Raw genomic sequence first — 24,480 nt, 5'->3', positions numbered from 1 at the left:
AAAACCTGTGCAAGCACACGGCTCTTAATGGTATGTTTTTTGTTTGTTGTTGTCTAATACTTTTAGATATGCTGTTATTTGTAAATGCTACTGCTTATGTGACCTTTTAATATACGGATTTATCCTGATTAAAGCTTTAATATAGCACGGCCACCGTGTGCGCGTGTCCATGTTTAACACTTTTCATATCTGTTTGTCTATACACATAAAGTGTATAATTGGAACACAGTTCAGTGATGGAGCTGAGACAAGTTGATGATCTGAATGAGAGAGAGAGAGAGATGCAGAGCAGGGGATGTGAGGAACAAGATTTGAACATTGATTTTGAAACTTGTGAATCCATTAGAATTGTTAAAAGACAGAATCACGATTCATATATCATATAGATTTTTTTGTGCACCCCTAGTTTTGACGGCATCACAACAACTCTTCCTCTCCTCTAATGCAGTGCAACATGGCCTCATCCCCTTTGTTGCTTGTTCCTGGGGGCGGGTTTATCAGGGTGACATCACAAACCCGGGAAGTAGCTCGTTGTAGTCCCTACGAGCCATTTTTGTAGATATTAAACTGCCCTAATTTTAAAAGATGATAGCTCCAGTTGCATTGAACTTTCAGCATCAACGTAACATTAAAGATATTGCTTATGCTTAAACAGCAACATTACACACTAACTAACGTTAAAAAAATGAAATCGCAATCAACCACCCCTTTAAATGTGGCTTATCCAATTAGATTTTAAAACTATCCAAGTGTTGCTACTGTTTCACTACTAATGAAATCTTAAGAATGTTATGTATTTGCTTTTCTTCTCTTTTTTGCCCTCTGTCCCATGTTTTGTAATCTTTTAGGAGGCAGAAGACCATGCAGGTGGATGCTACTGTGTTCACTTGTATCAGTATGCTCTCCAGAGCTATGGGGCCTAGCATTCAACAGGATGTCAAAGAACTTCTCGAGCCCATGTTAGCTGTTGGTCTCAGGTACAGTCCAAGTCAAACTGCTTCACCTCAGTTTCACCTTTACTGGGCTGTAGTTTCTTGAGATGAGAGCTCATAGATACAAATACAATATACACCACTCAATGTTACAGATAAGAGTAAGATAATTAATAAACATGCAGCACAATGCATTATGTTTTCAAACATAATTTGCATAAGCCTTTAGAACAAAAGTTTTTTGTTTTTTTAAGAGAAACATAAATGTAGTCGATTGTGCACAAACCTTTCACTAGCATTGTACATGCCAGAAGATTCGGTCATGATTTCTTGTGTAATCTTCTAACTGTCTTTCTCTGTTCTTCCCAGTCCTGCTCTGACCGCAGTACTGTATGACCTGAGCAGGCAGATCCCACAGCTGAAGAAGGACATTCAGGATGGGCTGCTAAAAATGCTTTCACTTGTGCTCATGCACAAGCCTCTGCGTCACCCAGGTATGCCCAAGGGCCTGGCGTACCAGCTGGCATCACCCAGCCTGACCAATATCCCTGAGGCTAGTGACGTGGGCAGCATCACTTTGGCACTGCGTACTCTTGGCAGCTTTGAATTTGAAGGTACATGTTTACACATTTTTTTATTTTTGGCTATAATGAAACACTATGAGCTTGCGATGAATGAATACTCCATGCTTAACATCAAATCAAATTTTATTTATATAGCACAAATAAAAACAACAGTAGATGACTATTGTGCTGTACAAAGAGACAACGGATAAATATCTAAAAAAAAGAGATTCAAAAGAACAGAGGGATATTTTGGAGCTAATCCATCAGAGAATTTTGAAATCAATTCTGTAACAAATCGGCAGCCAGTGCAAAGACTGTAATATTGGTGATCAAACTATGATCAAATTTCCGAATGGCAGTCAAAAGTCTGGCGGCTGCATTTTGAACCATCTGAAGATGACTACTATTGGATTGACTCGTTCCAATAGAATTACAACAGTCAAGTCTAGATGAAATGAATGCATGAATCACTTAAGAAACTCTTAGCTTTAGACAGTAATCTTAATTGGAAAAAACTATATTGAAAATCAAATTTGAGGGCAGAATCAAAAATAACACCCAGGTTTTTCACAGAGGGTTTTAAATGGGGAACCAAATCTCCCAGGTCGGCATCAAAAGCACCTGGCACAACTGTGGGCCCAATCACAATAACCTTATTAATGATCAGCTGTTGTGCTCAATGCTGCAAAAGCAATAGTGAATTAAAGCCTTTGGCTTTGATTCTCGTCATAGAGCGCTTACACAGATATACACAGGAGTTTTTACAGCTGTTATACTCAAGAGATGAAAAGGGGAGTGAAAAACTTAACATTATCAAGATATTCAATTATTGCAATAATATTGCTATTCAATGCATCACCCAGAACACCTTAGCAATTGGACAGCAATGCTCAGCAATGAGTTTTGTTTAGGCTAGCATTACTTACATTTTCTTCAGAAAATATTAGTTTTTCATTACTGTTTGGTTCATTTTTAGGTCACTCATTGACCCAGTTTGTGCGCCACTGTGCCGACCACTTCCTGAACAGTGAGCACAAGGAGATCCGCATGGAGGCAGCGCGCACCTGCTCACGTCTGCTCACCCCCTCCATCCAACTGATCAGCGGCCACGGACACGTGGTCAGTCAGACCGCTGTGCAGGTGGTGGCCGACGTGCTCAGCAAGTTACTGGTAGTTGGCATCACTGACCCAGGTGAGAGAGATAGCTGCTTAAATCCATGGTAGCTTATAGATTATGTGTATACACATTTCTCTAAATTTATGCTCATAAAATTGGTCCATAAGTTGAATTACATTAAATGAAAGAATGCAAATATCTGTATACCCTTCAATGAATTCAACAAACATTGAGAACCTTTTACTTAAATTAGTTGCTGTCTAATATAACTAGTTGTACTAGTTTTACTGCTCAGTAACTTACAAAATAGTCTTAAAAACCATTCAGTATCAATTTCAATTGATTGTATGTTCACAAATCACTACAAATCGCCACATCTATATGAATGACCTTGAGTCATGTTTGATGCGTCTGTTAATCATTTTCAAACATATTAACCAGGCAGGGTTAACCTTACAGTAGCGCTCAACTGATTACTGTCAGACTTTACTGTCAAAAGATTACTTTCGTCATTTGAATTAAGATTATGATATTTTAATTTTAAAGGAGACATTGGATGAAAAATATCTCCATTTGCATATAAATGCGTCTTAGCAGTTTGTGGACACAACCACCCTACAATGATAGAAATTCACTCCTTTTTTTAATCCCCCAAAACCTGAACAGTCTCAATTATCAAGCAATTTTGATTTTGGAGTGAATAACCAGCGCTCTCTTCCACCCTCAATACCACGACTGAGGTGAGACCCTTGAGCAAGGCACCGAACCCCCAACTGCTCCCCGGGCGCCGCAGCATTGGCTGCCCACTGCTCCGTTTGTGTGTGTGTGTGTGTTCACTATTGATATGAGATATGAAATGAAACGAGTCACTATGATCAGAGCTGTTTTTGACAAGGTAAAAAGGGTGTTGTTTTGCACGACCACTGAGACCATTTCAAGAAGACCCTAATGAATCATACCACCTTGTGGAAAATGGCCATCCGATGTCCCCTTTGAAGCAAAGCCACCACAAAATCAGACTCTCTGCTGAGGTTAAATACAGATTTAAAATCATAACAAGAAATCATTTAATAGCTATGATTCTGTTTTTGAAATCAAATCTTTGCATAGCTATGACAGGAAACACTGGATCTAACAATGCCTTACAAAAAAAGAGTTAATCTTAAAAAAAATAAAGCATGTACATAAACCCATATAGGAAATATAAGAGTTATCTTTGTTTCATATTTTAGAGCAGTCACTGCAATTTATGAAAGAAATCAATTAAATCTGTATATAAAATCGGATGTAACCCCCTTTGTAATCCTTAACATTTTCATAAGTAACTGTAATTTAATTACACATTTTTTCTCAGTAACTGTAACTGATTACAATTACTTTTATTTTGTAATTAAATTCCGTAATTTAGTTACATGTAACTAGTTACTCCCCAACACTGTGTAGAAGATCGAATGGGAGAATGTACTAAAGCATTCAGTGAACTAGTTTTAGTGGAGTTTGCTTTCATCAAAATCCATGGGGGAATTTAAATTCTTATAATAAAGCCAAAATTTTAAAATTCAAATATTGGTGGCCCAATAATAGAACCTCAGATTAGGTAGTGCCAGACCTCCCAGTGACTTGGGTCTCTGTAGAAATGCTTTACGTAACCTGGGAACTTTTTTATTCCATATAAAGTCTAAATCTCAAAAAAAAAAATCTGTGGGAAAAACATAGGAATGCATTGAAATAAATATACAAATCATGGGACAACAAACATCTTGTCAGCATTATTTTGAGCAGCTAAAGAGAGATTCAAAAGAGACCATCGCTCAAAATCCTCCTTAGTTCGGGACATCAAAGCAGTCCAATTTGCTTTAAATAAATCTACATATTTATGTGTGACATGGATTCCAAGATACGTAAAACTAATGGAGCTATTTTAAAGGGTAGGCTATTTAAAGGAAAATTCTTTGCTAAAGAATTAATGGGAAATATTAGGCTTTTGGATAAGTTTAATTTATAACCAGAAATTTGGCCAAAAGATTGAAGTGTTTCCGAGACAGCAGGGACAGAAACAGATCAATTAGAAACATAAAGAAGTAAATCATCTGCATATAAAGAGACTTTTACCTCAACATGAGTCCTAACTATGCCAGAAATGTCACACTTAGATCGACGGGTGATAGAGAGGGGTTCAATGGCTACTGCAAATAATTGAGGGCTTAATGGACATCCTTGTATTGTAGAGCGATATAAACGAAAATAATTGGGATCATTGGAGCATTTGAAATGTTTTAAGTTTTATTTTCTACATTTCTGGAGGTTGTATTCATTTTTGCAACAATTTTATCAGTTTGATAAGAAACTCTTATTTTTCTGATTAATATTGACATGCTTTGTTGGTAACTGACGAACCAGACTTTATGGAACATTATATCTTTAAGTTTTGGGTGTACTAATTTATGCATATGTAACTTCCTGTGACTTCTAGACCCTGATATTCGATACTGTGTGCTGGCGTCCCTGGACGAGCGCTTTGATGCGCACCTGGCACAAGCAGAGAACCTCCAAGCTCTATTTGTGGCGCTTAATGATGAAGTGTTTGAGATCCGTGAACTGGCCATCTGCACTATCGGGCGTCTCAGCAGTATGAACCCTGCATTTGTTATGCCCTTTCTGCGCAAGATGCTCATTCAGGTAGTTGCATGTTTTACAGCACTTGGCTATATCCCACTACTCATGCTCATATATTTGAAATATGAGGCCTTCAGACTAACATCTCACATGTGAGACTAAACCACTGATCATAATTCATTTTCTGCATGACCATATTTTAGATCCCTTAATCCGACCCCAAGTTGTAGTTAATAGTTAATAATGGGAATGAATGGATAGAGATATAGATAGATATACAGTAGATAGGGATGGATGGCTAGATAGGTAATGCATTGTGGGCTTATTCCATTACTCATTGCTCTTTTTATGAATATAGACTTCATACTGTGCACAGTGTAGATATTGTTAAGAGACGCTGTAGCCGTTTTTCTCAACTACCAACAGGTGGCAGTCAGTTAATATTTTTCTGCTGTTTTGTTTCACTGCAGCTCTAGTCAGCCTGGCCTGACTGTTTCCCATCAACGACTTCACTTTTTGTTCTGTTGACTATCAACTTATGCCGATGCATATTGCATGGAAACCTTTACATAGTGCTACTGTCCTCTCAATAGAAGAGTTCACTTTTATTTGTTTTATTGTATACTGATCTTTTTTTTTTGATCAAATATTATATCACACATCTGTTATGAATATGTCTGTAGTTAGAAAACTAATGTCAAACTTGTGGTACTGTCCAATGCAATAAAACCCTGTCCAGATCCTTACTGAGTTGGAACATAGTGGCGTGGGCCGAAACAAAGAACAGAGCGCCCGCATGCTGGGTCACCTGGTGTCTAATGCCCCCCGACTCATCCGCCCATACATGGAGCCCATTCTCAAGGTACACTCACTTCCTCTGTACTCTTCGTTCAGTGTTTCCCCTAGGTTTACAGATTTGTGGGGGGGGGGGGGGGGGATATTTGACGCAACATATTTTCCGACACACACTCTCTGTCCGCTGGTGGGAGTGTGCTCACCTATGAAATCCATTTTATTTATTCCCAAATTCTGTTTTATGTTTTTGTCAAATTCCATTTCTTCCGTTTGAATTTTTCTGGATTCTGCTTTTTTCTGTTTACATTTTTCTGGACTCCCTTTTAATGGTTAAATTAAAATTTCACATCAATTTATTAAAAGTAAAAAAAAACAAACAAAAAAAACCCCACATGCTTAGGGCCCTATGAAATGTATTATTTTTTCTCACCATATGTTTTATTGTTACCAAATTCTCTGTTATATCATGTTTAATAATTTGATGCAAAAAAACTTAATTTATTCTTAAAGTAGCCTTATTAAATGTTTTTTTTTTTTTTCCCTCAGAAATGCTGTTGTGTATTTAAAAATGAAATGCTGGGTTATCAAATGAAGCCATAACACATTATATAACTGCATTTATCTTTTAATTATTGAAAATTAAACAAATTTTGGCAAACAGAGGGGATTTAGCTACTATTAACAATAAAACATGGAAGAAATGTTGGGATTATTCCTTAATTTGAATTTGAATAATTTTAGTAGTAGCACTAATAGTAGTATTATGTGCATTCTACTGAACAATATCTGTGAACATCTGTGAATATCTATTCTACTGAACCTAATATAATGGCAGGGGAAACACTGGGGTTGTTGTCAAATGTGTTGTGAAGGTCAGTAACAGGAAGTTTATTTGCTTGTACTCGGATAATAGCCCTAATAATTTTAATTTGTATGGTTGAGATTCCAAAAGTGTTCCGGCTGATGTCATACATGTCCGTTTCAGAATGAAGGTTTAATCCACAGCATGAACTTGGATCTTGAAGTGCCTTGTAAACATTATTTTCACATGTTTTTAGATAGTTTAACTAAACACACAGGTTTTCATTAGAAAAGAGACAAATATGTCTGATAATATGATCCAGTGTATGTGTGTATATATATATATATATATATATATTGTGTAGGATTGGTCAGTAATGTTTAGTAAAGCAGGGTTTAGCAAAAGATCAATTACTGACCCATTCACATAATAATGTGCTGTTAAAGATAACCCTTTTTCATGATGTATTTTTCCAATTCTGTTCTTCACACAGGCCCTCATCTTGAAGCTGAAAGATCCTGATCCAAACCCTGGAGTCGTTATCAGTGTTTTAGCTACTATTGGAGAACTTGCTCAGGTAACGGATCATTTCCTAGCCTGATCTTTTGAAATCATCTACAGCACCTTTCAGATGACCAGATCTGCTTTCTTACTGCACACCAGTGGTAGTCGGGGCCATACGCAAGTATACGCTTTATGCTTACTTTTTTCCTCAGGCTGTTTGCGTATTACGACTTCTAAGGATCAATATTTGCGTATACACTCGGTATACCCACTTGTTTTGTTGCTTCGCAAGTCCGTAATCTACTGTAGCGTCCCCTATAATGGTGTCCCATACAGTTGTGTGAAACGTTGTAACTGGTGCATCATCACTTCAGTCATTCTACCTTTTCCCGCCCATCATCGACTGAGTGTGCGTGTCCGCTGCATTGAGAGAACTCCACTCCATTTTGTCTTTCACCTATGAGCAGGGAGAGCCTACTGGCCATCGGGAGCACCGGACATTCCCGGTGGATCGGTCGAGTAGTGAGCCGATCGCTGAAGCGAGGAAGACCTGCCCCACATTAGGCACTGTTTTTAAACTGTTTTACAGCGAACTGCAAAAAGCAAAAAAAAAAGCAGCGCATTAATATGGAATGGTGATTAAACTGACCTGTGCAGTTAAGCGAATTTAATCAACACCTGCCAGCCAATCAGAATCCAGTATTCAGACAGACCATGGAATATATATATATATATATATATTGGTGGTGGTGGGACGGGGGTTGGGGGGCGAAGTAATAGTAAACCACTTTTTTCTTTAGGACTACACCACCGCCGCACACTATTTAGGAAACCTACAGGAGAAGCATCAGAGTAGCTCTGTGCAGGAGAGAGTTGGGAATGCAGGCATAGAGATAAAATATTTGTGGACACTAGTAAGAAGGTGTAGCAAAGATTGGAAAAGAGGAATTAAGTGGGAATTGATTTTTTTCAGAAACTAAATATATAGTTATATGTGGCTACAATGTTTGGTATTACAGAATGGATTAGAGCCACCTGAATGAGCGTTTCAAGAACAGAGCGATCTTAAGGACAAGTGCTGTTGCTTCCAGATGTTTTTTACAAGTAGTTTTTTCCAGATACTTGACTTTTAATTTATTTACACTTCAAATGGCATTACACTCAAAATCAAGTCAACCCTGAAAGGTCCTTTAATTTGTCCAGTTGCAATGCTTTTAAGTGTGTTTCTTTAATTTGTGCCAGGTGAGTGGACTGGAGATGAGGAAATGGATGGATGAGCTGTTCCCCATTATTATGGACATGCTGCAGGACTCGTCTTCATTAGCTAAGAGACAGGTTTGCTCATTCCCATATGTTAAACTTTTGGTCCATCGTTATTTATTTATTTGCTAATGTGATCCAAGATTTGGCAATATTATTAACCTAAGCGAGGTTAAACCAAAGGCTTTCAATCCTGTTTCAGTAAATTACATTTGTACGTTTTGACTTGTTGCCTCTTATGACTCTTACATGCCAAGGTTCTTATAGTCACAAGATTTATGTTTTACACGCATCTTTTTTCCTCCCTCTGTGAAGCAATTTGTTTTTTTGTCTTTTGCAAATCAATATGGGTAATGAAAAGCACTCTCCTTTCCTCTTTCCTCCGTAGCGACAGTGGAAACACTGAGACGTACTTGTGTATTGCAGTAATATTTGGAGGCACTCTAGAGTGCATGCTTTTAATCAGAGAGGTTTTCAGTACTGTTATGAGGTGCAGTCAAATGTCCTTAATGTTTACACTACTTTACACAAGGCTTTCTTTCTTGGTATGACGTTGTCAGGTTCTGCTTTAGCAATCAGGGGTGTTATAGCGTTTGGATGATTTGGTTAGTTTTAGGTTACCCGAGGTTCACAGAAGCTCATGTAACTAAATACTTTACCTGCTCTGAACTGTGTCTGGGGCTTTATTTGACTTTCGGAATCAATCTTAAAAGTCGTTTTCTCAACAAAACAGCTTAAAGTACAGTGCACTCAGTAATTCTTCCTCATTAAAAACATTCTCTAATAAAAGTAATAAATAAATAGTGAAGCTAATTTAATGATGCAGCATTTAGGAGTGTTAAAGAGCAAAAACAAAACATTCAAATAAATAAACTAGACAAGTATCCAGACGGCCGATTCCCTGGCAATATTAAACGTAAAGATTTCTCTTCTATGAGAACTTCCTACAATAAATAAATAAATAAAAATTATTCTCTAGCTTTTCTCTGTTTTCTACTCTTCTGGACTATGATTGCAACTCTTATTACTGTATTATTGAATCATTTTATATATATATTGCTTGTTTATTCCTCATTTTCAAGTCACTTTGTATAAAAGCACCTGCAAAATGAACAAATGTTAATGTACACAATAACACACTGATCATCTTCTCTCCCACTAGGTGGCACTTTGGACTCTGGGTCAACAAGTAGCCAGTACTGGGTATGTGGTGGAGCCATACAGGAAGTATCCGTCTCTACTGGAGGTGCTACTCAACTTCCTGAAGACAGAACAGAACCAGGGGATTAGGAGAGAGGTACTGATTTCTGCTCCTGTCATGGGACGCCAGTGTCCACGAATGCGGTTGCAACTGTTATTTGAAAGGAAGTGCTTCAGACAGTTCCACCTTATTATTATTTTCTAGCAATGCTCATTAAATGACCTTAAAAAAGGAACAAAATGTGTGCAATAAAACAAAACAAATGGATATGTATAGCAGGGTTTACATATGAAGCCTAAATTAAGCTCATTTAGTAGGGGCCTGCTAGTTTGGGCCCAAATGTTGGTTTGAAGTTGTTAAACTGATGCTTTTCCATAATTTACTGAGATTTTTTGTTTTATTTATTGAGCTAGGTGAATGCAGTCGGCACAATTTTTATAAAAATGTAAAAAAAAAAAAAAAAAAGTAAATTATTTATTTATTTAATACTTTTTTTGTATTTTTTTTAATGGGTGAAACTAAACAGTAACACTGGTGTATGCAAAATATGAGACACAGTAACATTATAGTTAATCTTTACATTTTTTGACCATAAATTGTTTATAAGTCAAACAGGTTTTGCCAAAAGATGACACAGTTATATAATAATTTTTAGTGTTTGTACAAGAGTGAACATGCATTTCATGAGCTTAAAACTATTTGTTATCTAACTACTTATCTATGTTTAATAGAACATTGAATCCATGGAACATGGAATTTGTTTCAAACATTTTGTGGGACACCAAGGCTGTGTCTGAAAGCTGTGTCTCTGTAGGCAGCATACGGAGGTAGGAAGGCAACATGCTCAGGATGTGAAATGACTGAATCTAATGCTCACGGCACATCCTGCTCATGTTGCCTTCCTACCTCCGTATGCTGCTTGCAATTTATACCCTTGAACAGTGATTCCCAACCATGTTACAGGAGTATCCCAACACTGTCTGCTTAATCAGCTTATTAGTTGGGGACCACTGCTCGTGAATATGAAAACGTTTGCATTTTTAAACTGACTGTATGGTTCTCTTCCCATGGTTAGGCCATACGTGTGTTAGGTCTACTAGGAGCTCTGGATCCCTACAAACACAAGGTGAACATCGGTATGATTGACCAGTCTCGTGATGCTTCAGCCGTCAGCCTCTCAGAGTCCAAGTCCAGCCAGGATTCAGGTAATCAGATGCACCTGTATAGTTTTTTGTGCATGCATGCCTAGACAACAGTGGGCTCTAATCACACTAATGTGAGTTCACATCAACCCAATTAATTACAGATGCACAGACAATTTTGTGTCCAACACAGGCATTCTCCAGAGCAAACAGAGCACATCTTCATACACAAATTTCCCTTTCCAAAGGCAGAGCCAGAACTCCTGGGTAGCGTGCTCTCACATGTTGGCTCAGACTCTTTGGCATTTCACAAAGCTTTGTACACATTTCATCCTTTTCTTTGTGACTTTCTCTTCGGAAATGTTTTTGCAAGTCCATACATTGCCTGTGTACACAATGCCTTTTAAAATTAGCATTAAAATAGATCAGTTTACAGTGGCGTTTTCATTACAATCCCACTCGTTTCCCACCCATACCATCCTCTTTCTCATTTCATTTGCATGTGTGCAAAAGTCAGAACAAACAGTTCTCAATTATCAAATAAAGACGTTTCCTTTCCCACTTTTGTGAACACAGTGCCCTAGTACAACATGTCCACTATTCCTCAGTCCAGAACCCAAAAATTTAGTTTTTTTTAATACCAGTTAACAGCATCATGGCATATTGTTAGTTACCACAGAAAATTATCTTGCGATTATTATATTATTATTATTATGGAAGTTTGTGGGACATTCAGCATTCTGGAGTATAAAAAGCAAAAATATGTAAAAGCAGAACTATGAAGCTCATATTTTTGTTAAAGCGTGTTTGTAATATTTTGCTATATTAAATTAGACTAAATCATCATTATTGGGGTCATACAACTGTAGATGGATGAACTTGTAGTAAAACCTGCGTTAAGAAAATGCTGCTAGTGACGGGTTTGGAACTGTGCTAGGTCTTGATCAGCCAATTACCAAGGTCCTGATGCCATCAGGTGTGCTTGAATTCGGCTGCAGCTGGATTTAACCGATCGCCGTGATTTGCCGCTTGCAGTTGGGGTGAAGGTTGCACACGGAGTCTGAAATTTTCGTATGCGTTTTTTTTTATTCGTCATCCTATCAAAATGCTTGCTACATGTGCGAAAATGCAGAAAATCGAACCTGATCCAAATTTTTTAATGACAGACGAACGTTTCGGAGGCAGTGTGTAAACGTGATTGACACAATGTGAGGTTGTATTTATTTTTAAAATTTTGGACTCGAATTTCAGTGTGCAATGACCTTAAGAGTTGAAAATGAAGCCATTATGTTGGTCTCATTTTTTGCTTACCATAGTGTGTTTGCATACTTTATTACAGATGAGGTGAATTAGATGCAATATTTGTTGAATACACAGACATTTCAGATGTTTTATGTAGAAATAGAAATACTTTTCATTCAGTACGTTTTGTATTGCTTAATGCAGCACCTGTATGTACACGAATAAAGTTCAGCATAAATCAATATTATTTAAATAACAAAGTGTGGTCTATATTTGTAAGTTTTATTTTGAAAAGCATGACAATATAACATTGAGATTACATAAAAAAAAAAGTTTGTACTGATAAATTAACACATTGGTTCTCAAATTGTGGTACGTGAGCTTCCTCTAGTGGTACGCAGAGGAATCTCTGAATTAAATATAAATTTGGCTGTGTTTCCACCAAAGCGTTTTTTTTTTGCCCGAGGCTAACACATTTTTTAAATTGTTTTAAATGGGAGCGTCTTTTTCATGCTGAGCACTCGGGCGTTATTTTCTCGGCGCCGAGAGTTGAAGAATGTTTGGGTAAAAACTTAGCGTTCATCGCTGTCACTTTTTAGTCAGCTAACCAATCACAGTGGAGGAGGGGCGGGTCTAATACCGTCACACCCTCCGGAGTACCATAATATTGTTATGAAAAATAATGCTTGGAGAAACATTTCGTTCGCGATGCGTCTGTCATATTACTTAAGCGGATATTCCATATCATAGCAACCACAACGTCTCAACTGAAAAAACAAAACAAAACAAAAATACGCTCTCAAGCTGGATTTATACTTTCGCCTGTCTCCGCTTCGCGAGCCTCAAAACGGACGAGGCTTTTATTTTTGTTGCGTTCGCCGTTCAAGCGCTCAGAGCTGGGCATTTTCAGCGGCCTGATTGTCGTTACTTGCAGCAACACATACAGCCTGTGTTAACTTTTTCTTTTTAATCAAGTACTTTTTTATTTAAAAGTGAAATAAAAACTGTACTGTACTTAAAGAAAGATTAAATGAAAATGTATTTTAGCTACTTAAAAGTTAAAAACTGTAAGTTACTGTACTTAAATGTTAAGTACGGTACATTTTCATTTAATCTTTAAGTACAGTTTTTAACATTTAAGTACAGTACAGTTTTTATTTCACTTTTAGGTACAATATATTTTAATTTAATTCAGTTTTTATTTACTTGGACGTAAGCACAGTGCAGTGTTAATGTTCAAACTGTGTATTTACAATGTTTTAAGAGGCTGACAATAATAAATATTCTTATTAGGAATAAAACAGATTGTTTTTGTTGTTTTTAACTGTGCACAGTGGTACTGCATTTTAATGTTGGTCATAATGGTGGTACTTGGAAAGCCAAATATTTTCTGAGGTGGTACTTGGTGTAAAAAGTTTGAGAACCACTGAATTAACAGATTTAAGAGCGAAACAGAAGGTGTCAGAATAAACACTAAACATGAATGAAATGTGAATCTGGCCAATTGTGAAACACACGTCATCCTCAGAGCTTGTGTGGCCACTCTGGAGAAGTTGTGCAGAATGAGCAGCTCTCAAATTGTTTTTGCATTACTTCGATGGGCATATGTCACTGTGATGTCGCCGCTGTCTCAAGTCGGACAAAATATTTTACATCATGCTTCAAGTCAGATGCCAATCAGTCCGCGCAGCACCACAGTCAAACACACCTATTTACTTTTGACTGTCTTGACATTTATGACTACCTTAATAATATTCTGTAGTTTCATGAGCAAAGACCTTCATCTACTGCTATGCAGCAGAGAGAAGGAATAGTTTTAACAGCAGGGCCTCATAAAGAAGCGTGCTGCAGGAAGTGTGGATATCTCCCGAGTGATGCATTAGGGATAAAGTACAGGTTACCGTCTGGGGCAGCTCTGTCTGGGTCTGCACCCATTTTAAGAAAACTCTCCTTACAGGCAGAGAACTGCCTGCTGGCCCTCTTGTTGTAATAATAGAGCAATGGGACGTTTTATGAGATGAAGGTGAGCTCTGTGAGTGATGTTAATGGTGGACAGAAAAAAGTGTGTACGTAGCTGTCAGGATCTTGAATCATTTTGGTCAGTAGCTTTCTTAGAAGACTTTTATTACTGGTATTTTATTTCTTCAGTTCAAATACCTAATATGAGACTCATGTGAGGACAGAAGAAAACCGAGACAGACTGAATCCATAAGAACCTAGGAAGCCTTTCTAAAATGATTGGAGAAATCTATTTGCAAAGCTACAGTACTGTGAAACATTTAGCCTCTTGTGAAAAATAAAATAATGTCATTACTTCTATTTACTCCTATTTACTAAACCGCATCGATGTTTGATATGACCACCTTCTGCCTTAAAACAGCTTTTGTTCAATGTATATTTGCACAGTACATTAACAGTTTTTAAGTTAGCTTTGCAGGTAGATAACTGAAAATCATCTTTTGAATTTAGCCTATCACAGTCTTTTCATGTACTGACTCGACTGACTAGTACAGGAAAGAGTCAGAATATTTTTTTTGTATAATACTCTGCCCAGATCGGGGGAAGAATGCATAATTGAAGCTAGCAAAACATCATGAGAAGCATATGGCTCTGGCCGTCTTTATGCGCCGTCTGTAGATTACCATAATAGTCCTAATAAGTGTGCAGACTGTTTTCTTTGCAACTGGCTTGACGGGAATGCAGCACTCTGCGTCTTGTTTTTAATGCACAGTGTATTTCAAATAGATCTTTTTTTTAAAGAGTCTGTCTGTTGCATTCATGCATGCTCTCTATAGCGACTGAGTGAGTGGTCACAGGAGGCGCATGTTAACAACAGGTAGAAACGCTTGGGATCAGATCTCCCGACAATTCATATGAATACCAGGTGGAAACAGGTCCTTAGACACCCCGCTGTCTGCCACTGTAAACCAAATGAAAGGACTTGAAACCCTTAAGCGCAGGCAAACAATTCCAGACCGCCTGTTAACCCCACATCAAATGGCATGTATATTTTAGGGCACGTCCTGCTGTGTATGGGAAACAGATGACTGCATTACGTCATTCAGATACACACACTCACACACAGATATAGTTTGTTTTTCACTGAGGTATGTGTGGTAGAGATTTATGACTGTATGGAGCGGTCAGTAGCAGGCTGCGCTGCCTCCTGTGTCACATAGTGTACTGTTGTAAATCCTGCAATTTACTAACTCCTCTGATATCTTCATGTTTTTTGCTTCCTTAAATTACTTTTTAAAAGGTGTTGGGAACACGGGGCAGTACCCTTTCAAAAAAATACACATTCGTAGCTTGTTTACCTCTGAAGGGTGCATTTTAGTACCTTAAAGATATTAAATGTACTATTAAATGCCTTTTTGTGTATGGTTGTAATTACTTTACTAATTTCACAGTTAGCGTAAGGTAAGCAAACAACCAACTCTGACCACCCACGTGGAAGGCTTAAAGAGATGGTTCACCCAAAAATGAAAATTCTGTCATTAATTACTCGCCCTCATGTCGTTCCAAACCCGTAAGACCTCCATTCATCTTCAGAACACAAATTAAGATATCTTTGATGCATTCTGAGAGCTCTCTGACCCTCCCATAGACAGTAATGTAATTAACACAAATTAAGAGAAATTGACATTTTTGGGTGAACTATCCCTTTAATATTATTTCTGCAAAATATAATGACTTCTGTCACATTTGATGTTTCAGCTGACTACAGTACCAGTGAGATGCTGGTCAACATGGGCAATCTGCCACTAGACGAGTTTTACCCGGCTGTTGCCATAGTGACTCTGATGCGCATCCTGCGTGACCCGTCGCTGTCCAATCATCACACCATGGTGGTGCAGGCCGTCACCTTCATCTTCAAATCGCTTGGACTGAAATGTGTGCAGTTCCTGCCTCAAGTTATGCCCACCTTTCTCAACGTCATCAGAGTGTGTGATGCCAGCATCAGAGAGGTACGCTGCTATCACAGAAAAGAGGTGGTACTTACTTCAAATATTATTTTAAATAGAATGTTAAAACATAAATCCGAAAGCCAGAGTGCACAAACACACTTGTTGATGCTTTGCCAATGCATTGCAACACTTAACCTGCTTTTCCATTAATGAGGTGTATTTTCTAAGTGAGAATAAATCAGTAAGGTTCGACTAGGTTTCCATAGAATTATTCAGGTTTATTAGATGTTAGGCTGAGTCTTTGACTTGTCCCTCCTTTAATAAAAATAAGGTTACACTAAGGCAATTACAGTGAAAGTGATTGATTTTTTTTTAGGTGAATTAGTTTTAAAGGATTCATATGCAGAAATGTGAAGATTATAATTTCATAACCGTATTGAATTCTTCTGTTAAAACGTTTGTATTTTTTGACCTATAAAGCTGTTTAAATTAAAATCGGTTGAGCTGAACTTGAACATGAAAGTTTTGTCCTAACAAAATTAAAATCAAATGCTCAAATGATCGGATTATAAATTAAATACTTCTAGCTTCTCAAAGAAATAAATGCTTAAATGCATTTTGATTGATAAATGAAATAATAATATTTAATATTTAATTAATTGTATTTAACATTTGATTCATCATTTTAGCTACCATTTTGAAATTTGTATTTATTATTTGATCATTTGAATTGAATTTTCTAAAGTTATAGAATTTTTAATTAAAATAAATTTAAATTCTATACCTGGAATATTTCTTTTAACTTGAACCTTCATCAAATCAAGTTTCATGTACAGCCATCTGATTTTTTTTTAAAAATCATAAATAATTTTTTTATGATTTTTTTTATGCATCTTTCTCTTATTGTCATCTCTTTTTTCCTTTAGTTTCTTTTCCAGCAGATGGGTATGGTTGTGTGCTTCGTCAAGGTCCACATCCGGCCATACATGGATGATATCTTCACGCTGATCCGGGTAAGAGACTTGTTTACACTTCTTCCTAATTCTCATCTGAAACAAAGTATTAGGCCACAAAGACAAAAATGTGCACTTGATACCCTTAAAAATGTTTTTGTCTTTTCTGTACAATTTTTTTTTTGTGCTAAAAATCAGGGTATGTTAGTCCCATTGAGTGGACTAGACAAAGACTTTCTTTTGTTTTAATCCCTGCTGTCACCCTGCAGCCTGAAATGGGTACCTCAAAGCCCAAATAAAACTGCTGGCAGGTCCTAGTGTCTTTAACACTTTGTCCTTTGGTGGCTCTCTTAGTACTCAACCAGTAGAGAATATTGGCTGCTTTATGAAGGTGCTTAATTCACTCTTTCCACTCGCATCATCACTACTCCCAATCCAAGAATTGTTTCGCTGCTCTTCAGCACCACCGTCGAACTTGCAGTGCAATAACGCTAAAATATTTATTCAATTATTTGGTCATTTATTTATTTTAATTTGCATTATTTTATTTAATGTGCATAATGTTTGTAATGAGTAGTTGTGCAAGAAAGCATGTATAACAGAGTTTGAGTGTTTTATTTGTTTGTATAAATCATTATTAAAAAACAGTATTAATTCAGTATTAAACAAAATGACATTGGATCTTGGTCATGTAGGGAACACTGGGATACTGTGTTTTCTCTTCTGCAGGAATACTGGACTCCAAATAACCCCATGCAGAACACCATTATTTTACTGATCGAGCAGATTGTGGTGGCTCTAGGCGGAGAATTCAAACTCTATCTGCCACAGCTCATCCCACATATGCTGCGGGTCTTCATGCACGACAACAGCCCTGGACGTAGCGTCACTATCAAGGTATATGCATTAAATTAGCACTTTTTGACTAGGGTTGCTGAAAAATCAGACTCGCTGCAGACCGGACAAATGCAACAGTCAGCATGAACCACCAACAATGTAAAGGTAGTAGTCTGACAGCGTTGCATTCAGCCATCCAACAACGGCATCTCTCTGTGAGGCGATTCACATCTCGAGATCCATTCTTATTTTCCATTCTTCAGCGGCTCTGTGTTGTATATTATTGCGCAGCATCACTCATTTTTAAAAGCAAAACTGCATTCTGTGAGATCAGCCCCCTTTTAGTAAAAATCTAAAGTGCCTCATCTGGATGGATGAAGAAAATGGCTGTGTTTAAAGGTTATTATCCATTGATGGACATCACACAGTTTACCGATATTTTGGTTCTAAGGTGTGAATGGTGTTTTAAAGACAAAAAGATAAAACGCTGTTGAATCGCACATTTGTGTTTTTACCGGAAAAGTCGATAACGGTAATTTACCAAATTCAGTGTGTGAAAGAGTCTCACGTCTGCTGTCTGTGACACCTGTTTCACATTATTTCAATATGTGCTGAGTTCACCTTCAGGTGTCAGATGATCTCATCTCATATAAAACCTTCTTACGTGCCCCTCTGACGACTAACATACCCTCCCTGAACGTACTGTTCCCTCCTGTCTGATGATCTGCATTTCAGAATTATTTTATCATATATTATTTTTTGCATTCACAGACTACTGAATATTCACAAACTAAAATAATATTTAAAGAAAATAATAATAGTGTTTTTCTTTTTGTTATTAGTAATAGAAAGGCAAAATCTTTTTCATATACATTCATTCTGTTCTTATGAATTTATTTAATTTAAATAAGTGTTTGAATATCTAATAATTACAAACATGAACCAATCCAGCTGTTAAATCCTCTGAAGTTTTTTAATTTGTGTAAAAAATAAGTGCCATTTATCTGTGGTGGTCTGTTAATGTGAATTGGATGTGTAGAGAGTTAAATTATACTATATGAGTATAGAAAATCGGTTGCCCTGGACAACAATTTATTATTCAGGTTATGCACAGAATGCCTCAGAGTCAAGCATTCCCTAAAAACGTAATAAATCAAGTTAATTTGCAGCAAGTTACATATATAAATGTGTGTTCCTGGCCAGACTGTGACCTGTGAAAATCCCCCTTCACACTTCAAAAGAAAGTCTTCCCAGAGCTCCTCAATCATTAGACGTCTTCTCTGCCAGTCTTTAGCCCCTGACAGATGTGTGTAGCTACCGGCCAAACCCACATATCCCACTCAAGTAATTCAGCCTTGCATCCACACGAGTCCTCTCTCTCTCTGTGCGCCTGGAGAGCCCATAACCACCGTCTGCGTCACCGGGAGCACTGAGGTCACCCTGAAGGAGCTCTTAAACTGCCTGCCAGTTGTTGCAGGACAGATAAGAAAACAAAAGCTCAAGTCAGTCACGTGAGCTGCTCTGTCTAGATTTTGACTGTTTCCCCAGAGCATCTAAAACAAATACGTTTATTTAAAAGATGGCCACCTCATAGAAATATATCTCTAAAAAAGTTAAACTTTTTTCCACTTTGTTTTATTGATTGCATTTGGTATTAAAAGCATTATTGAGTCGCATTTCATACTAATATATAAATAATGATGATAATTCATTTTTGCATAAATGAAGTCTGTTTTAGTTCTGTTGAAGTAAGTTTATGTATTTATTTATTGCATTGTAGCGTTCCAGTCACTTTACAAATTTACTGCAAAGGAGAAAATTAGCCAAGCTTATTATATGTTTCTTGTGTGATGTCTGTGACTGGCCCTCCACTAAATCTCACTCACTGAATTATTCTTTTTTTGTTTTGTTTCTAATGCTGTCAAGCTTTTCTTTTAGCTTTTGTTGTATTCCTCATTGCTAAGTTGATTATAGCGAAAGAAATATAAGACAATATTCAATTATATTCAGCTAAAATGAGAGAAGCTTCGTTTTTGTTTAATTTTAATAATAAAACGAGGCAAAGAAGATGAGTGTTTTTATTTATTTGTGACCCTGGAGCACAAAACCAGTCTTTAGTAGTATGGATATATTTGTAGCAATAGCCAAAAACACATTATATGGGTCAAAATTATGTATTTTTCTTTCATGCCAAAAAATAATTAGGACATTAAGTAAAGATCATGTTCCATTTTGTAAATTTTCTACCATAAATGTATCAAAACTTAATTGTTTTTAGTAACAACGGACTTCATTTGGACAGCTTTAGAGGCGATTTTATTTCAATATTTCAATATTTCTCAATATTTAGATTTTCGTGCTCCCTCAGATTCCAGATTTTCAAATAGTTGTATCTCAGACAAATATTGTCCGATCATAACAAACCATACATCAATGGAAAGCTGATCAGCTTTCAGACTATGTATAAATCTCAATTTTGAAAAATTGACCCTTATGACTAGTTTTGTGGTCCAGGGTCACATTTATGATTGTGTTCATTGCTACAGTATGTGCATGACTCTTCAAAAATGTGATATTTTTCCAATAACTTAAAAAAAAAAAAAAGAATTGTCTATAATGTATAGGCAAACTGTGTGCCAAGTGCTAAGCTATAGCTCCTGTTTATTTAACAGGCTTTGACAGAGAGATACTGTTTTTCTTGATGCACCAGTTTCACAGTTTTCAGGCAAACGTTTTCCTTGTGTCTCCTAGCTGCTCATGGCCATCCAGCTGTTTGGAGCTAACCTGGATGACTACCTCCACCTACTGCTGCCACCCGTTGTGAAACTGTTCGATGCCCCTGATGTCCCTCTGCAGGCCCGCAAGTCAGTATGAAAATCGTCTGCTCTGATCAAGCTCCATAAGAAATACATTTCCTCTAAAACAAGTGTTATTCAAACCAGTGAAGTAGTGAAGTAAACATGAACTGTCTATAGCTGAAATACTTGCATGCTAGGTGGATGGCAGCTTTTACTCAATACTCTATACTTATTATAAAAGAGTATCTTTGATTTATATAGCTTTTTCTTGAAGTCAACATGAATCATCACTTGCAACCTATTTTATTGCTGTAATTATGACATGTTTGCAAGTAAAACGAAATGTATTTCATTTAGAAAGAGCTTGGTTTTATTTCTTAAGGAATTGATTGGTTGGTAAAACATGGCTGTTCCTTATCAGAAAGGACTGAGCCACACCTGAATGAATGAAAGCTTTCTGTAATAAAGTCTACATATTTCTAGTGCTGTGAACATGTATTTGACCCTATCCTAATTTCTTCTGTTTCTGTGTATGTTTTATATTAAGTAGCTTTAGATCTTTATAATGAAATACAATGGCAACATGAGTAAACCCATATAGTTGTTTTTTTATTATAATTTTTTTTTAATTGAAGCAAAAAAAAAAAAAAAGTCAGCCAACACCCATCACCCATGTGAAAAAAAAACGAATTACCTCCTTAAACTTTAAATCTGGTTGTCTTGTTGTGCCACCTTTAGCAGCAATTAACTGCAGTCAAACACTTCAGATCAGTCTTTTACAGCACTGTGGTGGACCTTTGCCCCACTCTTCTTTAAAGAACTGCTTTAGTTCTGCCACATTGGAGTGATTTTGAGCATGAACTGCCTGTTTAAGGTCCTGCTACAGCATCACAATTGGGTTCAAGTCATGAATTTGACTTTTTTAGCTTGAGCCATTCAGAGGTGGACTTACTCCTATGTTTTGAATCTTTGTCTTGCTGCATAATCCAGGTGTGCTTGAGCTTCAGCTTGAGTTTATACATCAAAGACATTCTCTTTTAGGATTTTCTGATAGAGAGCCAACTCACCTTTATTTATACAGCGCTTTTAACAATACAGATTGTGTCAAAGCACTTAACAGTATCAAATTGGAGGATAGAGTGTAGTAATGTATAAAAATAAGATTAAACACTACATTTTCATTTAAGGCATTTCATTATTGAATTCAGAGATGTCATTGTCTAGCTCAGTTTAATAGTATAAAATAGTATCTGTGAAATCAAATTGACGATAATCACTAGAAATTAAGTGTCCCCAACTGAGCAAATCAGAGGCGACAGCGGCAAGGAACCAAAACTCCCTCTGTGACAGAATGGAGAGAAAAACCTTGGGAGAAACCAGACTCAGTCGGGGGGCCAGTTCTCCTCTGGCCAGGAGATAATTGTTTGTTTATGGTTTACTTATTGTTTTAATTAAATTTTAAATCTATAAATGTATTTATTTATATTTTATATTGTTGCAATTTCTGACAATAATAGTATTATGTAGTTAGGTATTTTATTATATTTTTATTTTTATTATATTTAAGTCGAGGTCTTCACTGGGGATATGTCCCCGGGACTCATCCAGGTGTCCCGGCCTCCGCCGACGATCAGGGAGACATCATCTCCCGGCGCCGATCCACCATCTGATCCGGACACGGACTGAAAAACAGAATAAGAAAGAAAAAGACAAATATTAGCGTAGATGCCATTCTTCTTACGATGTAACGAGTACATCATGTGTTATGAGGAGCGTTCCCGGTTCCGGTTGATCTAATTAATGCAGCCTAACAATCCTTTAACGGATTTGAATAATAGAAGCATATTAGTGTGTTATGTGTAAGCCAGGTTAAAGAAATGTGTCTTTAATCTAGATTTAAACTGACAGAGTGTGTCTGCCTCCCGAACAGTGTTAGGTAGTTTGTTCCAGAGTATGCTGCAGCGCCCGGGGAGCAGTTGGGGGTTCGGTGCCTTGCTCAAGGGCACCTCAGTCGTGGTATTGAGGGTGGAGAAAGTGCTGGACATTCACTCCCCCCACCTACAATTCCTGCCGGCCCGAGACTCGAACCCGCAACCTTTGGATTACAAGTCCGACTCTCTAACCATTAGGCCATGACTTCCCACCAGAAACATGGCTTTCAAATGAAAGATTGCTATCAAACAGCACACCTAGGTTCCTAACTGATGAAGAAGAATTGACAGAGCAGCTGTCAAGTGTTAGATAGTGTTCTAGGTTATTACATGTGGGGTTTTTAGGTCCGATAATTAACGCCTCTGTTTTTTCAGAATTTAGCAGTAAGAAGTTACTCGTCATCCAGTTTTTTATATCGACTATGCATTCCGTTAGTTTCTCAATTTGGTGTGTTTCACCGGGCCGCGAAGAAATATAGAGCTGAGTATCATCAGCATAACAGTGAAAGCTAACACCATGTTTCCTGATATTTCCCAAGGGTAACATGTAAAGCGTGAAAAGTAACGGCCCTAGTACTGAGCCTTGAGGTACTCCGTACTGCATTTGTGATCGATATGATACCTCTTCATTCACTGCTATGAATTGATGGCGGTCAGATAAGTACGATTTGAACCATGCTAATGCACTTCCACTAATGCCAACAAAGTGTTCTAGTCTATTCAAAAGAATTTTGTGGTAATAATTGCACGTTACCCAGGCCCTAAACCAGCAAAGCATCCCCGCATCAGCACACTGCCACCACCATGCTTGAACATTGAGAATTGATATTCTTTTTGTGGAATTCGATGTTTAGTTTAACCCAGATATAATAGGACTCGCCTTCCAAAGAGCTCCCCTTTCAATCATCATTAGCTCACACAACATTCTCCCAAAACGTTTGATATCAGCAAGGTATGTTTTGGCAAAATTCAGATGAGCCTTAATGTTCTTCTGGGTTAGCAGTGGTTTTCGCCTCACCACTTTTCCAGGGATGCCATTTTTGGCCAGTGTTTGGACAGTGTTTGATGCAAGAGAGGCATGCAGTTCTTTCTATGTTGTCTTTCGTGACTTCCTGGATGAGTCGTTGCTGTGCTCTTGGAGGAATTTTGGAAGGTCAGCCATTTCTCGGAAGGTTTGCTGTGGTGCCAAGTTTTTTCCAATTGGAGATAATGAACAGGCCTGGCAGTAATCAAGCCTGGTGGAGTCTAGTCAAGCTGAACCCCATTATGAATGCAGTTTCATAGATTTGGGAATTGGTAGCTACAGGGGCAAATACATTTTCACCCAAGTCCAGTTGGCATTAGATGACCTTTGCTTCAATAAATAATTATATCATTTTAAAACTGTATTTGTTTTTTGTCTTATGGTAGTCAGTATGAGATATGAGACACACAAAAGTAGAAGATGAGGGGCAAACAGTTTATATATATATTTATTTTTTTCTTCTGATTTCATTGTTCCTCAGTTGTTCATTCACTTTATTCAAAACACACAAACAAACAAACCTCTGAAACTACTTATTTGAAAAGGAAAAACAAATAGCCTTTTTGACTGCTTATGTGACTAAACTTTTATGTTGAATGCAATTAATCGTGATTAATCATTTGACAGCACTAATATATATATATATTAATTAAATTGGTTCAATTTTTCAAAGTTCTCGTTGAAAAGTAAGCATAGGTCAGTGGAGGTAGTGAAATTGTTTTCGCAGCAGTGGTAAAGACAGATGTGAATCGGGTAACCCCAGAATCTATGAAGACAGGATCACATTAACACAGCGGCTTTGGCCAGCTGTTACTCCGTCATTACTCTCAGCGAAACCTTTTTTACAGACAA

At 37.3% G+C, this 24,480-nt stretch overlaps 1 protein-coding gene across 1 annotated transcript in view; it reads left to right on the top strand.

Annotated features, from left to right (window-relative positions):
• LOC306848233 (serine/threonine-protein kinase mTOR-like) overlaps positions 1-24,480 on the top strand; it is a 115,731-nt gene that overhangs the window by 7,269 nt on the left and 83,982 nt on the right. The window contains exons 10-22 of the mRNA XM_079382652.1: positions 849-977; positions 1,302-1,546; positions 2,475-2,690; positions 5,089-5,294; positions 5,971-6,093; positions 7,322-7,405; positions 8,575-8,667; positions 9,755-9,889; positions 10,869-10,998; positions 15,895-16,145; positions 17,012-17,098; positions 17,768-17,935; positions 20,627-20,739. Coding sequence (XP_079238778.1) covers positions 849-977; positions 1,302-1,546; positions 2,475-2,690; positions 5,089-5,294; positions 5,971-6,093; positions 7,322-7,405; positions 8,575-8,667; positions 9,755-9,889; positions 10,869-10,998; positions 15,895-16,145; positions 17,012-17,098; positions 17,768-17,935; positions 20,627-20,739 — 1,980 coding nt within the window. The remainder of the gene's footprint in view (positions 1-848; positions 978-1,301; positions 1,547-2,474; positions 2,691-5,088; positions 5,295-5,970; positions 6,094-7,321; positions 7,406-8,574; positions 8,668-9,754; positions 9,890-10,868; positions 10,999-15,894; positions 16,146-17,011; positions 17,099-17,767; positions 17,936-20,626; positions 20,740-24,480) is intronic.

The sequence above is a fragment of the Barbus barbus genome, assembly GCF_936440315.1.
Source record: "Barbus barbus genome assembly, chromosome: 28".
Lineage (NCBI taxonomy): Eukaryota > Metazoa > Chordata > Actinopteri > Cypriniformes > Cyprinidae > Barbus > Barbus barbus.
The sequence above is the reverse complement of the archived record's forward strand: the minus strand, read 5'-3'. Positions and strand labels throughout refer to the sequence as shown.